General features: G+C 38.2%; 1 protein-coding gene across 2 annotated transcripts in view; it reads left to right on the forward strand.

The window, feature by feature from the left end:
• TMEM245 (transmembrane protein 245) overlaps nucleotides 1-16,633 on the forward strand; it is a 93,118-nt gene that overhangs the window by 24,289 nt on the left and 52,196 nt on the right. Inside the window, exons 4-7 of one of the 2 annotated variants that reach the window (XM_073226490.1) lie at nucleotides 4,872-4,988; nucleotides 7,339-7,554; nucleotides 9,893-10,062; nucleotides 12,837-12,860. In XM_073226490.1, coding sequence (XP_073082591.1) covers nucleotides 4,872-4,988; nucleotides 7,339-7,554; nucleotides 9,893-10,062; nucleotides 12,837-12,860 — 527 coding nt within the window. The remainder of the gene's footprint in view (nucleotides 1-4,871; nucleotides 4,989-7,338; nucleotides 7,555-9,892; nucleotides 10,063-12,836; nucleotides 12,861-16,633) is intronic. The other variant, XM_073226495.1, reaches the window with a different exon arrangement.

Consider the following 16,633-nt stretch of genomic DNA (forward strand, 5'->3'; position numbering starts at 1 on the left):
CTGGTACAAGTGACCACTGAAAGAGCTTCCCTTCTTGTTGGTTTGTAGCCTTTTCCTGGGAGAATAGCGACCTCTAGTTGCTTGTTTTGTGCAGCTGTGCGCAGACAGGGCTTCTGCTTCCTGCCCAGTTGCTTTGGGGTTTATCTCCGCTGTTGCTGTGGGCTTGGTCTGGCTGGGGCTGTTCCTCCAAAATGGTGGAGCCCCGTTTGGAGGGGCAGCGGCCAGGAGGCTATTTATCTCCGTAAGGGGTCTCTGTGCCCCCTGCTGCCCAGGGGGTTAGGGTTCCCAGAGATCCCCAGATTCCCTGCCTCTGGTCTAAGTGACCTGTCCTGCCCCTTTAAGACTTCCAAAAAGCACTCTCCAAACCAAAACAACAACAGCAACAATGAGAGAGGGAACAGAAAGAAAGAAAAAAAAAAAAAGGAAAAAACAAGCGATTTTTTTTTTTCTTTTTTTCTGTCCTCAGGTGCCGGTCTCAGGCACCCGCTCACTGGTCCTGCTGCCCTGTCTCCCTAGCACCAGGGTCCCTGTCCTTTCAAGGCTTCCAAAAAGCACCCACCCACCGGTCCCGCAGGGAAGGAACGCTCGATATTCTTTGTCCTCAGGCACTGGTCCCAGGCACCCGCTCACCAGTCCCGCCGCCCTGCCTCCCTAGCACCAGGGTCCCTGTCCCTTTTAGGCCTCCAAAAAGCACTCGCAGAAAAGAGAAAAAAAAAAGAGAGGAAAAACGCGCGATTTCCTCTGTCCTCAAGTGCCGGTCTCAGGCACCCGCCCACCGGTCTTGCAGGGGAAAACGTGGGATATTCTTTGTCCTCAGGCGCCGGTCCCAGGCACCCGCTCACCAGTCCCGCCACCCTGCCTCCCTAGCACTGGGGTCCCTGTCCCTTTAAGGCTTCCAAAAAGGGCTCGCCAAAAAGAGAAAAAGAAAAGGGGAAAAACGCGCGATTTCCTCCATCCTCAGGCACCGGTCTCAGGCACCCGCCCGCCGGTCCCGCAGGGAGAAATGCGGGATATTCTTTGTCCTCAGCCGCCGGTCCCAGGCACCTGCTCACCGGTCCCCCCACCCTGCCTCCCTAGCAACGGGGGCCCGTCCCTTTAGGGCTTCCGAAAAGCGCTCGCCAAAAAAAAAAACCGCTCCGGTTTCTTTTCACCCGCTGGGAGCCGGGGGGAGGGGCGCTCGGGTCCCGCCGGGCCGGGGCTTGTATCTTACCCCCTTCGCAAGGCGCTGGGTTCTTGCAGGTGTGGATGTGGTCTGGATGTTGTCCTGTGTCCTGTGGTCTCTATTTTAGGAAGATTTTTCTTTGTTATATTTTCATAGCTCTATGTGTTTTTGGGAGGAGATTTCCACTGCTCTACTCACGCCGCCATCCTCTTGCTCTGTCTTTTTTTAATCGGCCTAATTTATTTAAATGGATTTAAAAGATAGTGCTTTCAAGCATTCTTGTCAAATAGCACCTTTGGAAATCCTTCCCAAACCTCCCAAACATGTATTAGGTTTCAATGCTCTGTGCTCCCCAAATATTCTACACTTACCTTTACGTTAGCTCTTAATGTACTGAATCATAACTGAGAGTTTAAGTATTAGACTGAGCTTGAGGCGTGAGTCTTAGTGTTGTATCTCAGCACCTCGCCTACTCATCTGTTTGGTGAGTGAATGTTTAGTGGGAGTTTAGAAATACAAGTCAAAATGCAGCTGAACTGAAAGTCCGTATTTGTGAAACTGTAAAATGATCTTGTTTTAGAGCTACTTAAAAACCATCAAGGGACCCACTTTTCAGACTCTCAAAGATGAGTTACCACTTGATTAAATTACTTGTGAAGAGTTTGGTGTATTATTCAGGACCCTTGACTAGTCTTTAATCTTATATGAGAGAGTACTTAGTTTTTTTTGAATTTTGACTAGAAGTGGGTTTTTTTTGTTTGTTTGTTTTGTTTTTCTTTTCTATGCTGCTGTCCCAGGCCATTATTCATTAAGTGTTTCCAATCTTTGCTCTTAAGTGGAACTTAAGAAATCTCGTGGGTGCATAAGAAGCTATGTCCCGTCTGGTCTCTGGTATAGTCAGTTTGTTTTTGAAATGAAATATTTATCTGGAAGTCTAAAAAGAACTTCAATATGTCCAAACTCTTTTTCCATTTCCCCTACATGGTTATCTACATGGTATTCCCCTATGGTTATCTGTCTAACCATAATCTGGAAATTTTGGGGTCATCTGTGATACCTTCATCTCCTTCATTCCCTTATTGGTTCATCACCCAGTCTGGACCACTTTGAATACTCCAGGTCTCTCAAATTCAGCCACTTTCCCAACATTTCCCCTGTTAACTACTGCAGACCACACTATAATCATGTCTTGCCTGAAGCATTGCAATAACTTACATCCCTGTACCCACTCTTGGTCCCTTCCAATCTATTCGTGGTCAAACAGCAAGAATTACCCTTTTCTATCTCAAAATTGATAATTAATTTACAGAGTGGAGATGTGGGTGTGGTTATAAAAGGGCAACAAGAGAAAATCCTGCAGTGATGAAACTGTATTTTATGTGCATGCTGACATCCTGATTGTGATGCCGTGCTACAGTTTGGCAGTGGTTACTAATGTTAGCAACAGGGGAAAGTGAATAAAGGGTACATGGGATCTCTATGTATTATTTCTTACAACTGCATGTGAAGCCACAGTTATCTCATATTTGTAATATCTGTAATAAAGTTTCAGTTACAAAAACCACTGTTATCCTGTTTAAAACTAAGTGCTTTATCCTTTTTAAAACTAAGGAAAAGGATAGTGTTTATCTTTCCTTTTAAGATAAACACTAAAGTCCTCTTTATGGTCTTCTGCGACTTGGCATCACCTGTGTCCAGCCTTGTTTATTCAGCACCAGTTCCTGCTACCTGACTGTCCCAGACACACCTCCCGTCACTGTCTTTAACATGCCAGGTTCTTTATTTACAGTCTTCTTACTCACTTCCTTCTGCCCAAAATATTATTCTTTTGGTTAATTCCTACTCATACTTTGTATATCAGCTTCATTTTATTTCTTAAAGAGAAGCCTTTCCTGATTGTCCAGACTCAGATTTCTTCTGTTAAGAGCTCATGAAATAACTAGTATGTTGCCTTTATAGCAGTCATTACAGTTTGTGTACATTCATATTTGTGTAGTTCCTTAATTTGTATCTGTCTCTTTCACTAGACTGCATGGGGACAGAGTCTGTGTCTTTAGCCCCAGCATCTAATACAGTGAGTAATGGGAGCATGTAAGACATTAAAGGCCCTGTCTTTCTCTCTCAGCCCTTATTCTCTCTTACTGGCATCTAAGAAACACCTTAGATATTCAGACCAGAAGAATAGGTCCCAATCTAGATATGTTGTTCTTTTCTTAGATTGCCTAAAAATAAACTTTCAGGTCACAGAAGCATTGATTGGAAGAGGGATAGCATATGGTTGAGCACAGTGAGTGTTCTTAATCCTGATGACCGAATCTACCAATGAGCCATCTCAGGCCCTAGTCTACCTATGTCTGGAAATGGCCAGCCTTGGATTTGTTGAGTAGGTGGACTTCATTTAGAGCTAAAATTCATTGGCTTTCTGAAGGGTCATGGCTTTTGTCACTGGCCTGGCAGAATTCTGTGTTGACATACTGAGTATTGGCCTACGAGAGTAAGGCCCAGCCTTATGAATGAGGGTGCTTGATTTGGTGACCAAGAATGTGTAGTGTTCTTAGTTGTGGACAGTGGAATCCTTGCTAGCTAGTCCAAATAAAAAGAGGTATTGGTTAACATACAGATTTTTGGAGAGACTGTACAGGTAAGCTTAGACCCAACCAAAGCAGAAGCAGTGCAACCAGAAGTTGTCAGTGACAGTAAAGGAATGTTGGAGCAGAAGTGTCATGGCTGCTGACCCCTGCCACAAAGTTAGAGATCAGCCAGCAGAATCTCTGGAACTTCTGCCAAGTTCCTACAGGAAAATCCTGCCTCCATGATTCTGTTTGATATGAGAAGTATGTGGCTTCCAAATTACAGTGAGTTACTTCAGTTTTAATAAGTCTTGCATAGAGTGCCTGCTTGGTAGAAATTGCATTACATGTGGGGCCTTAGCTGCAGAGGAGCTCAAAAAATACAGTCTTTAGCTTTCCATTTTTGGGTACAGGAAGGCGTGCTAGAACCTGGTATTGTGTGAGCTCGTCTTTGTTATCTGCTGTAACAGATTAAAAGCTGATCATTACGTACAGACCTCATTGGCCAGTAGAAGTTTTGAGTATAGTGGAAATAATTAAGCTTGGTGTGTTACCTGTTAGGAACTTAACATGGGAACGTATAACATGAAACAAAATCTTTCAGATTTTAAAGTGGTAGATTTTGCCTGTGTTTGTGTACTCTATAGATCTCTGTGGTTTTGCATAATACCAGTATATTTGCATATTCATTCATGGAATGTTTGAGAGCACCACATGTGGCCTGTCCCATATGATACTAAGAGCTAGTATTATAACGGTGAGAAAGACAGTCTGTAGCAGGAAGGTCACAGACTTGGTGTAGTAGTGTTTTTCAATAGAGATGTGCATTAAAATTGTGAAGTTGAAAACTGTAAGTGTGGGATTCTACATGTATATGTCCACTGTCTGGCACTCTTGCCAGTGTGAGGGTCCTAAATGTGAGAGATATGCAGAGTCTGGGAACTTATGTGTTTAGCAGACTTCCCTGTTGATTCTTAAACATTCTCCCTTGGTGAAGAACCACTGGTCCAGTGGGTCAGTAATAACCATTTTGTTTTATTGCTGTTGAAAACTTAGGACTATGTTTCAGTTTGCAGCAGTTATTTCCCACTTGGTTCATTTACTTTAAAAAGGTCTAAAAATGTGTGCTTGTTTTACAGGAGCAGAATTACCAGGGCAGGTTATCTCCATGGCAGCTTCTACTCTAGCAACGTTGGCCATCTCTATCACAGGATATGAATCAGCCACTGAAGACCAGCCATCAGCCCAGCCTGCAGGTGAGTGACTTCATGAAGGCATGCCTTCAAAGTCATTCGGGAAAATGAAATATACATAGATGAAATGAAGAAGGATGCATCACAAAATGCTGCTTACTTGGTCCTTCATTTTTCTCTCTGAATCCTTTTTTTACATGGTTTCCCCCTCTCATCTTTGTCCTCATGTATCACTTTTTAAGATACATTTAGTTATTTACCTTCAGGGGTTTCTTCCCTTGATCCTTCTTTTCCTTAAAAAATTCTTTTCTGGTTTTTCTTTTGCAATTCTCTTTCATTTTCCTTTCAGATTTTCCTTTTCTTGGTCCCCCATTTACTTTTATCCATATTACCCCCCATCCCACTTAATCTTTTTTTTATTTTCCATTTCTTATACAACTGTCAGTTCTCTTCCATTATTGTATTTTGCTCTTTTTGTTGCTTTTTTGTTACTGTTCTTTTTATCCAACTCTTTCTTTTGGCATTTATTTTCCATCTTCTAGTTATCCTTTTCTCTGACATTTCTTGCTTTTCTTAAAGTTTGCTTTGCCTGCCTCATGTTGTAAATATATTGACCCTTTCCTATAAAGCAGACCCCTCTAGTTGTCCTAGATTCAGGAGCCTTTGATATCCAGCTGGTAGATTTATACCAGCTTTAAAGTCACACTGTACCCACAGGGAGTTCAGGAATGTAAAAGGCCATCTCTATGCCAAGAGGTCCATTAGTGGCAGAGGATTTGGAGTTAAAGAATATTTTTGGTGAGCTCTTCTTGAAGAACTGACTTGAGGAATGTCTTGAAGGGGAAGGGATTTGGGGTAGTAGGAACACTTCAGCTAAGAAAAAGGCATTTGGGGTAGTAGGAACACTTTCTTGCACATTGAATCATGCTTTCAGGGGAAGGATGATATTTTAGTTACAGACCTATTACCTTTCTAAATAAATACCACATCTACCAACATGAAGTTCCCAAATTAGGAAGACACTCAGAGAACAAAGTCAAACACAAGGATACTACAACTCTCTTGGGCTTTAGCCCCAAACCTTGGGTAGAATGTTAGTTCTGGTGATATAGGCCGACTTACCATAGTGTTAGTTATATCAGTAGTAAAAATTTACCCACTGCTAAACATTTCACATTAAAAGAAACACTAAAGAGATGATGATAGAGCACTCAGGGCTACCATGTTGTTGTTCATGAAATTATCAAATAATATAAAGAAGGCACTCTTTCAACAAATATTTATGAGCACCTATATATTATATGTCAGGTACTATTCTATGTGCTAGTAGTGGAGTGGAGGGAGAGCAAGACAGACAAGGTTTTAGCTCTCCTGGAGCTGACACTCAGCTGAAGGGAGGAAGTGGAAAAGGGTAAGTGGAACATGATAAGACGATGTAAAACTGGGGGGCAGAGAGGGCGTTGGGGTTATGGGTGTTTTTGTTTCTTTTCTCTTTTTCCTACTCTTTATAAAATACAATAAACTTTTCTGTTAGTAACTTTTTATGTGAGACAAAATGCAAGTTTTAGGATTATTCATTTTCATCATCATGGTATATATACTGAGTAATAATGCTTTAAGAGTTATATAATTTCTGACTTATATTATGTTTTGCTAAAACTAGGAAATAGAAATAATGTAACCCTGTAGTAAAATGTAACATAGTAGTTGCATTGTTAGAAAACAGTGCCTTAAGTGAAATAATTCAGTATGATTTTCTTTATTTGAAAATCCTCACCCCCAGCAATCTGTCATTGTTTTATCTCATTCTAAGGGAAAGACATGTTTCAAAGCCCCGAGTTCTTTTTAAGAGCAGTTGGCTTCATTTTAGGGGAAATGACACTGAAAGGTCATACTGTGTCAAAAAAACCTTATAAATACATCTAATTAAAGTTATATTGAAAGAGAAATTTTTAAATATGGAAATTCTGTATTTGTTGCTTTGTATGGTTTGAATAATTTTCTTTTTTTGCTGTGTATATATAATTGCTAATTATAATTCTCAACTATTGTCATGTGTTTTTAGTTTTTTGAGTGATAAATATATATAAATAAATGATATATTTAAGTTACAAAAAACTTGAACAGTATGAAGTGTGTAAGGTAAAGAATAAAAGCTTTCCCCATGTCAGTTCCACCCCATGTTTATATTTCCTAGATTCAAATACTGTCAGCAGTGTACTTCTCCACACATTTTTCGTTGTGTACACAGACATATATCCAGATCTTTTTTTTTTCACTCAATGTAATCGTGTCAGAGTACATTTTGAGGGCTTAAGATAGAGTAGCCTAGTGAATTGCTCTATATTACTGATGACTCTATATTACTAATATAAACTAATCTGGTGGGTGATTTTTTTCTTTCCCTCTTCAGAAACCCTGGACAGAGGAGAACCACCCCCAACACTGTCCTCATCTTCAGCTTCCTCCCTTTCACCCACTCTGGGCAGACAAAGGCTTGAAATTGGAACGTTTCTCAGAAAGAAGAAAACCAGTGATATCTACTTTGTGTCTCTTGTTTGGGCCATCGTTGGCGTCCAGATCTGGTTGAACCTGTGGATTGTGCAGTTGCTGCCCGTGCCTATTGCAGGTAATAAGTTAATTAGGATCTTGTGTTTGAAGACATTTTTTTCTTCAACTTCTGTATTTCAAAATCTGAGATAATTTTACTGTCTTTTAAATAGTTGTATGTTTGCATTTAAACAATAAACATTTTAGAAACTTAGTACTTTCATACTTCCTTACTATTTCGCTTTTAAGCCTGAGCTTGTATTGAGCCTCATAATTTTGTGTGGTGTTAGAGACTGATAGTTCCATGTGGAGTGTTGACTCTTCAGCTGTCCATGATTGTGTGGAAGAGAATGTTAAGAACAATCTGGGTTTTGGGGTTTATGACTGAAATTTGAGAGCTGCTTTTGTGAAGTGCAGTTTACACTGAATTTTTTATTCAAAGGAAATGTAGGTTTTGAGAAATATGTGTAAAATCTTGATTTTTCTTTTGTTTGGCAGAAAATTAAATTACTTGAGTATATATTATATTAGAATGGGATCCTATGCTTTCCAAAAATCATTAAACTAGGTCTTTGCACCTGAATACCGTAGTATTTTAAGACCTACCTCTGTTGTGTTGACTCTAAAACTGTCTTCTAAGACTGGCAAGAATAAAGAAGAGTTTTCTTCTACTCGGGTGCATTATAGATGAGTCTTTTGATACTTCGCTGATTGTTTGGGCTTTCCTCTTACTGCAGTCATAGTCCATGCCAAATTTGTTAGGTCCTCAGTTGATCTCAGGGTTCCGCCATCCTGAATTTGATGAGTCCTTGTCTCTTTTGTCAAGGTTTTTCACTGTTGATTTAAACATAATCTGATTTTTGGAAACTCTTTTCCACCAAGATTTAGGAGTCTGAACTTACTAGACCATTTACTTTCTAGATCATTAGTTTTTAAACTAACTTATCATTCTCATTAAATTGGACAGTTAATTAAATAGTTTCTATTTTTAAAAAATATTTGTTATGACCAGAACATGGTGTACTGCCTGCCCTTAGGGGACAGGGAAGGGAAGTGGTTGAAGTTTGAACCTGCTTCTTGCATCCTGAAACAGAGCCATTGGGCAGTTGGAACAAAATACAGTTGTAATCAAGTCACAGAGTATATATCATAGCCATTCTTTATGTTCAGGATTTTATACAAATGCTTAGTGAAACAATTTATATTGCTTTTCTGGATTGTTCTGTACTTTTTTGGTTTTACCAGATGGTTTCTTTTATGCTGGCAGATCATTTATCAGGTGTTTTTGAAAGTCCCCTTTCCCTAAAGTTTGTTAGCAGGAGTTACACTTGTCCTTATCATTTCTTAATCTTTAGGCCATCTTCGGAAGTTGACATGGCCTGTGAACAGGTGGCTCCCAAAAGGTTCTCTACAGCCTATACTTCTCCTTGGCTTATCCTATAGACTAAAGGAGCTTTCTTTGGACCTTGGTAGAGATTTAAAAATTCTAATGAAGAAATTGCTGAACTGGTATTTAACACTGAGCTCATGGTTCAGAATAATAAACTGTGAACCATTAGATTAGTCCACAGCTAAGGACACAAATCCCTAGAGTTAGGGAAATTGTAGTGGTTGGGATCCAGTCGCCCAGGGTTCAAACATCAAGGTAATTCTCACAGATAACACTGCCTTCTGGTCCCACCACCTTCTTAGTTGGCCTTAAATAGGAAGCTTAACTGCGCTGCCCCATTGCCGAGGGGTGTATTCATACTGTGGCCTGTGAGTGGTCCCTACTGAAGCTGTGTAGTAACCAGCCTCTGGCGTCATTTGTAACAGCCCTGCTTGCACCCATGTTGCTTCTCTCCTGAACCCTGGTAAAAGATTCAGATGTAGAAAGCAGCAACAAATAGGGAGATAGGAACACAAATGAAAATGTAACCCTGTAGTGGTATAGAATCATGATGCCATATGGAATACCTTATTTTTTCTGGTCACTAAACATCAAACACCTAAGGATGAGAACAAAATTTGGTAAGAGCAGCTGTAATAACTAAGGAGATTAAGGCACGTTGGGGTTAGTATTCTTTACCCTAGAAGGATGAGGTGTGAGGGGTCAGTATTGTAGTCTCTGAAATCTTCGTGATCCAAGTATATAGTATGTTTATATGGGCTATTGCCCTGACTCCTTCAGGGTTCAGACTTCCCAAAGGAGGTAGTATATGGACAGGAGGGGACCGTATGAAAAGTTATCCCAATTCCATCAGTTTGGAATACCTTGAACTTTGTTTCCTCCTCCCTCCTTTTTTTAAAAAACTGATGTTTATTTTAATACTAGGTTTGCTGTTTCAGAAAAGTCACATGAAATTAAGGGACCTTTTCATATTGTAATTTTGTAATCTCTGTTTTGTTTACATTTGTATCTCTTTTCTTTTTTATAGTCTGGATACTCAAAAAGCTGGTTATTCACTTTGGAGTTGTGAACTTCCTGGAGAAACGCTGCTGTGTGTGGTGGCAGGTTATAGAGCACTTCTTGAGGGAGCGGCAGGAAGCCCTAGCACCAGGGCCAATTATTGGGCTTGGAAAATTCTTGTTGAAAGTTGATAGCAAGGTATTGTATTTTAAGAACTTGGGTTGTTTTAATGTCATTTATGTATTTCATTGTCTAAAATATTCCACTTCATTGTATTTAGTGTTTATACTGTTGTTTGCTAACACATTTACTATCTAATTCTATGATGAAATTTAAAGTTTAGAATTACAGTTTGTACAAGGTTAGGATAGATTTAGTTTAATTAAGTGTTGTGCAAGGAATTTTCCCTCTTAAAAATGGGAGGAAAGGATCTTATGGAACACTTAATTCAATCCCCTTGTTGTATAAGGACTAAACTGAAATCCAGAGGGGTTAAGTGACTTGCCTAAAATTATATAGCCAAGTGGTGGCTCAGTTCAGTGACTATTTTTGAAGTAATTCCCACATGTCAGATATTGTGCTAAGTCCTAGGGAAAGTCAGATGAATCACAGAAAACTAGATGCAGAAGGTCTGCTTAGTGGAGAGACAGCAATCCATTAACATTCAGAGGCGGTGGTTAGATTCATAGGCTTATAGTGGTTAAGAACATGGGCTTTGAGTCCGAACTGGTTTTAGATCTCATTTCTACTACTTATAAGCTGTGTGACCTTGGATGAGTTTCTTACGCTTTCTGTGCTTTGGTTTCCTTATCAATACAGTGAATATAATAGCATCTACCTCATAGACTGTTTATGAGGTATAAATGAGTTAATATATGTATAATTCCTAGCTTAGGGCCTGGCACACAGTAAGCTCAATGTAACTGTTAGCTGCTGTTACAATTTGTGGAGGAAAAGTATATACGGGATACAGTGGTGGTGCCGAGCAAGAAATGACTCACCATTGGTGAGGCAGCTAGAGAAGGGGAGGTTTTGTGTCGGTGGTGTGGCACAGAGCAGATTTTGAAATAGTTTATTAGGTAGACATGGCAAGAAGAGCAGGTGAGCGCCAAGGCACAGAGACTCTCACAGCATGAGTTCTTAGGGAACCCCAAGAAAAGGATCATGGTTGAGAGGTGTGAAATGGACTGGTGGGAGGTAAGGCTGAAGAGGCAGGTGAGGCTGGATCAAGGAGTGATCCATGTGTGCTATGCTGTGCGAGCTGGGCTTTGTCACAGAGGCTAGTGACTGTTTCCTGTAACAAGTCCATTCATGACTTAGGGTCGAGAAATGTTGTTAGGTGAAACTAATGTACATATAGATGAGAATAATAATTGGAGGTCCTGTGAGGAGGAAGGATGGTAAAGTAAATCTTTTAAACTCATAATAAAATCTCCTGGTCAGAGGAGGTGCAGGGGATACATTTTCTGATGAGTTGCCTGTCTTCCAGAATGTTTGTCAGTTTTAAGTCCCACCAAGGCAACATAGAATGCCTATTTCCTTGAGCTTTTGCCATTTTTTTTCAACTTTTTGAATAAGAAAGGATCTAGGATTTCTCACAAAATTTCAGCATATTTATTGTAACTCCTTGGTGTTGGGGTGAAGCTTTATCTTACTACTGCACATTCAGTGCTTCAAACTATTTAACAATGGTAATTCTTATTTTAATAATTTGCTAATTTCTTTGTGCTATCACTGTCAGAAGGAATAGAAACTAAACTCTATTTTCTGCATTCCCATGTGCTTGTATTTGGAACCCTTCATTTAGGACAACTCTTCAGCTGTGTCAGTTGAAATTCAAGGGGCATCAGAAGGTATTTGTTATGGAATAGCCTTGTACGAATGTGTCATTTTTAATCTAATTTTTATGCCAGCTTGTCCTTAAGGAAGAGAGATGATAAAATGAATAAAACTAGCATTTTCTGCTATGTATTACAATACATATCAGACAGAATAAATGGCTATTATAAACTTATTTTTCTATTGATGCCAAAATTACACTTTTTCTAGTATAATAATATATTTGGGCTGCTGCATTGGGGAATAATCTAATTTTCATGTTTATATTAAATTTTAATTGATTGGACCAGTGGTTTTGAAATTTTCCATCTACCGGAGTTGTTTGCAGTATGTGTCAAAACATGAATTGGGTGCACTTTAGGGAAAACTGCAAAGAACATTTACAGTCACTGATGAAATTATGCTTTTTAGCTGCCACTCTTTTTTTGATCACTAATAATGCCTTATGATCCTGTTTACCCATTTTTATATAATGTATCCACTAGCTAGCATTAGTTATCATAATGCTAACTATTGGGAGGTTTAGATGAGGTAATATTTATACAAAAAAAAAAAACCCAGGATGTTATATGCAGTAGAAAAATGTGTGCCTGAAAAATTGGGGTAGAAGGAAACTGTACCATATAGTAGCAGAACCTCCACTATGTCTGTTTTTTGGCTATGTGTTCACTGTTGCAAATAAGCACTGAAATGTTTTAGTCTTTTAAAAATGTGAAATAATGCTATAAAGCTGCAACTACAAAGTTCAGTGAAGATGTAATATGTGAACATGAATTAACTTATACAAGGACTGAAAGTCCTTAAAGTGCGTAGTAAGTGAAAGAATCTTAATTATTACTCTAATCTTTGAATTAGGTGTGACCAAGCCTACAAGCATTCAGGTTACTTTATGTATTTTTAATTGTTGACCTGCCAGGAAAGCTTGTGGTTATCATTGTATATCCTGAATACTGCATTCACTTGATTTTAAAACTTGTTGATAAATTACAGTTTTTTTTCCTAGTTTTTCCTTTGGGGTAATTTCCTCCTCATGGCTCTCAATGACTTTCTTTTCTTTCATACTATTATTGCATTCTCTGATGATATTACACTGTTCTTACCTTCTCTTTCTCATCTTACTTCCTATCCTCAAGCTCTGGCACTGGCTAAATAAGAAGGTAAATGAACATATGGATGTTAGTTTTTACTATTGAATTCTGTAACTTCTCCCTGTATCTCTGTTCTCATTCTGTTTCTGTCCATATGTCAAACTAAGTTTTTGTTCTTAAAGTTCTAATTATAAGCTATGGAAGGTCGTGAAGCATTAATACTGTCACAGTTACAATTTGCTAAAAACCCAAGGCTATTTATTTAGGATATGGGTGTTATGTCCTTGCTTAAGTTCTGTCTTATAGTCCTTTTGTCCACCGTGATTTCATTACTTTACAACTCTATAAGGTGGCCCAGCCGGATACTGTAGTCTCCTCTGATGTGTGATAGACATTAGGCAATAATTACTGAAAAGGAAAGAGAATTCTTTATTACTACTTTTTCTATAAATGACACAGGACTTTTTAAAAAAGATAGATCTCAAATATTTGTATGATTCCATTGGTTAATAATTTTATATATTGTCTTTATTTACAGCAGTATTCCAAAATTTTATTTTTCACTTAAAAGAAGTTTGTAGTCATAGCCTGTGACATCTAATTTCATGTGTTTCCTAAGAATGAGGTTGTATCTATAGTAAATGCATCACAATTGGCATGGAATTATAATAGGTTCATTTTTAATAACTGCAGTACAGGATAATCCAGGTATATTAGGAGTGCTATACCTCTGACATATAGCCCACATGGAGTAGTTCTAGACTTAAGTTCATTGAATCCCTAGGAAAGATAATAATAAGAGATGACATCATTTATGTATACTGTGTTTAAACACAGTAAGACTCTAAAAATTTTCAGTGGAAATATAACAGTCTTTAAGAAAGATGTGGTACTTCTTGGAAATGGATCAAAATGAAACTCTTGAGTGCAGAGATTTGGATTTCATTCTTTTTGTTGAAGTAGAAGAAAGGGATTTTTGACAGTGCTTAAAGTTTTAAACTTCAGATTGAAAATAAACTGTGTGAAATAAATCTACACACACCACTCCCCATGCCCCCTCCCCCCAATTTCCCCCTACAGTTGTGTATACCTCCATTGTCTACAAAACTGATATGATTAAATGAGTTCAGTCCTTGGCAGATGATAGTGATAGCACATTTTCTTAATTTTGATGAGTGTGGCTGACTTTATATTTCTCCAGTGTATGTGCATTGAAATGAAATTGTCCTCAAGAGGTGAGAGGGAAAGGAGACATAAAGTCATTAGATTCTATTTGATTTAGCTTTTGGTGATTAAATGAGTTAGATTACCTAATTTATAGGCCTAATTCATAGCTGACTAGTTATGAGTTAGTTTTAAAAGATTCTTGGGAGATCAAGTAACTTTTTCCTTTTGTGTAGAGCGCCCCAAGTGCTGCGAGGGTGTGCTCCAGAAAAACAAATGAGTTGAGGTTCATTTTACTACATTGTATCCAAGGTCAGAAAAATTGCAGTACCTGGGTATTTGGTATTCCAGGTGGAGTGGAGTGAATTAGGAAACTTATTTCAAACCGGGAAGGGTGAGAGAGGACATGTCTGTGGTTCACTGAAATGTGACTTATCTCTCAAGGCTGCTTTTATTTCTTAGTATTGATTATTTATTTGCATTAAGACCAGAATTTGGTTAAAAAAGCAACAACAAAAAAATTCCTTACAGGCCCAAAGTAATGACACAGAAAACTAAGTAGTGGAATGGTACATTCTTAATTGCTTGATAAGTAAGGCCAGTCAGTTTAGAAGTTTCAGAGTGCATGCCCTTCATTCACACTTGAAGCATTCAGAATGTCATTTCATTTAAAAATTACTCCTCTTCTTTTTTTTTAGAAAATAATAAAGCTTAAAAATTAAAATAATTTCTCACAGCATGGAAGACTGGGGAACATCCTATGGACTGTGTGATTTCCACAAGCAAGACAGTGATGTGGTTTCCTTTTCCCAATGCTGAACACCGGGACAGAAGCAGCCTTGGGCCAGCACCTCTGGCATTTCCCTAGGAATTCTCCTCCATTCCCTTCACCTTCCTCTCTCCATGTTTCTCATTCAGTTTGTGTCCCTGTTGAATCTTGTTCCGTTCACTCCTGGGGCTCTTTTCCTCATCTAAGTTTTCTATCCTTTTTGTTTTTTCTTCTCTGTTGGGCCTTAATTCTCTGCAACAACTCTCCCCTCCCACATTTTTTATCTTCTTCTCTTGACTTTTTCTCTCTCTGTTTATTTGTTAAAAGTCTTTCTCTCTCTTTTCCACTCCTCTCTCTTTTGCTGTCACTTTAGCCTTAATGTGACTATGACCCCCCCCACCCAACTTTTTTAGCTTACGTATTGAGCATCTAAATGTACTTTAAACTTTCACTGAAACATCTACCCCTCACTGTTATCCCTTGAATATAAAATTTTATTTAAGTGACTCCTAAGGGTGGATTTTTCCAGCTTTAGGTATATATGGCTTATGATAGGAAAATTCTACCCTGCTGTAAAAAACAAAGTTTGATTTTGTAATGTTGATATACATAATATGTTTGTGAATATTCTGTTTTATATGTTAAAGATACCAGGCATAAATACTCATACTTTCTAAGTAGAATGTTAATTATCCTAAAAAATATTTTTCAGGATACGATTTTTCAAAAAAAAAATTGACACTCAAGTTATTTTCAGAAATTGTAATTTGTATTATTAAGAATACAAATCTGGTCTTAATTCTGAAATACATGCTTGTCTATTTAAGTGTATGTTAACTGAGCTTTTAACCACAGTCCTGCACTCTTAGGTTTTGGAGATAGAAAGAGGAATAATACAACACCAGCTCTTTTACAAAAGAAACTGTCTCAAGAACTAGGTGTTAAGCTCGGTACTGGTTGTGAAATTTTGCAGTTTCATTGATTTTAGAACTTATAGTCCAAAATACGGTGTCTGACCTTCCATATCTTAGAAACCTGTTAATACGTTTTCTAATCTCTGCATTGTCTCCGATGCTTTGGTAGCATGGACTGAAAATTAACTCTTCTGTTTGAAGCTGTGTTTGTCAAGGTAAAAGATATACTTTCTATCTGTTGAGTTCAATGTAACATTGATCTCTTAGTACCAGTATTCTTCATGAAAGGTAAGGGGGATTCAAGCTTGCAAGCATTGAGTGGAAAATAAATGTTTTAGGATTCCTGTTGTTTTCTTAATCACCTTCTATGCTCTTGGATGTTTAATTCACTGTTTGGAGAGCATAGTTCATGTCTGAATTAAGAATAATTTACTCAGCTGTGCTATAGCTGCTGTTGGAGTTGAGGGATACAATGTGGTTTTCAGCAGCCATCAGTCTAATTTGATGGCATTTTTGAAATGTTAAATGGTAGCTTTGCATGGCAGGAATTCTAGAAATTTATCAAAATTATGTATTTTGAGGAAAAAACTTAAATGAGGGATTATTTGTGATTGTGAAAGGTGAGAGAAGTTATACTCAAAATAAAATGTCAGGCAGCATTTATGGAGAGCATAGTTTTAATAATTAAGGAATAACCACTGCATTAATGATTATATATAGTCAATTATAATTTGTCGTAAAGCTTATGTTTTAAAAAGAGTAGAAATATCAAGATCTCAAGTGGAAAATCAGATTTTTAAAGTACTATATTATGAAGTATTTCAAATATAAAAAGAACACATCTGTGCCTATTCTCCAGCTTGATAAAACTACCTATATAATTGAAGCCCATTTTGTTCCTCCCCCTGATTGTGCATCCACCTCCCAAACGTTGTCCCAGGGTAGCTCTTCTCTGAATCTGGTATTTATCATTACCTTAACATTAGAGTTTTATT

The sequence above is a fragment of the Manis javanica genome, chromosome 2 (genome assembly GCF_040802235.1).
Source record: "Manis javanica isolate MJ-LG chromosome 2, MJ_LKY, whole genome shotgun sequence".
NCBI lineage: Eukaryota > Metazoa > Chordata > Mammalia > Pholidota > Manidae > Manis > Manis javanica.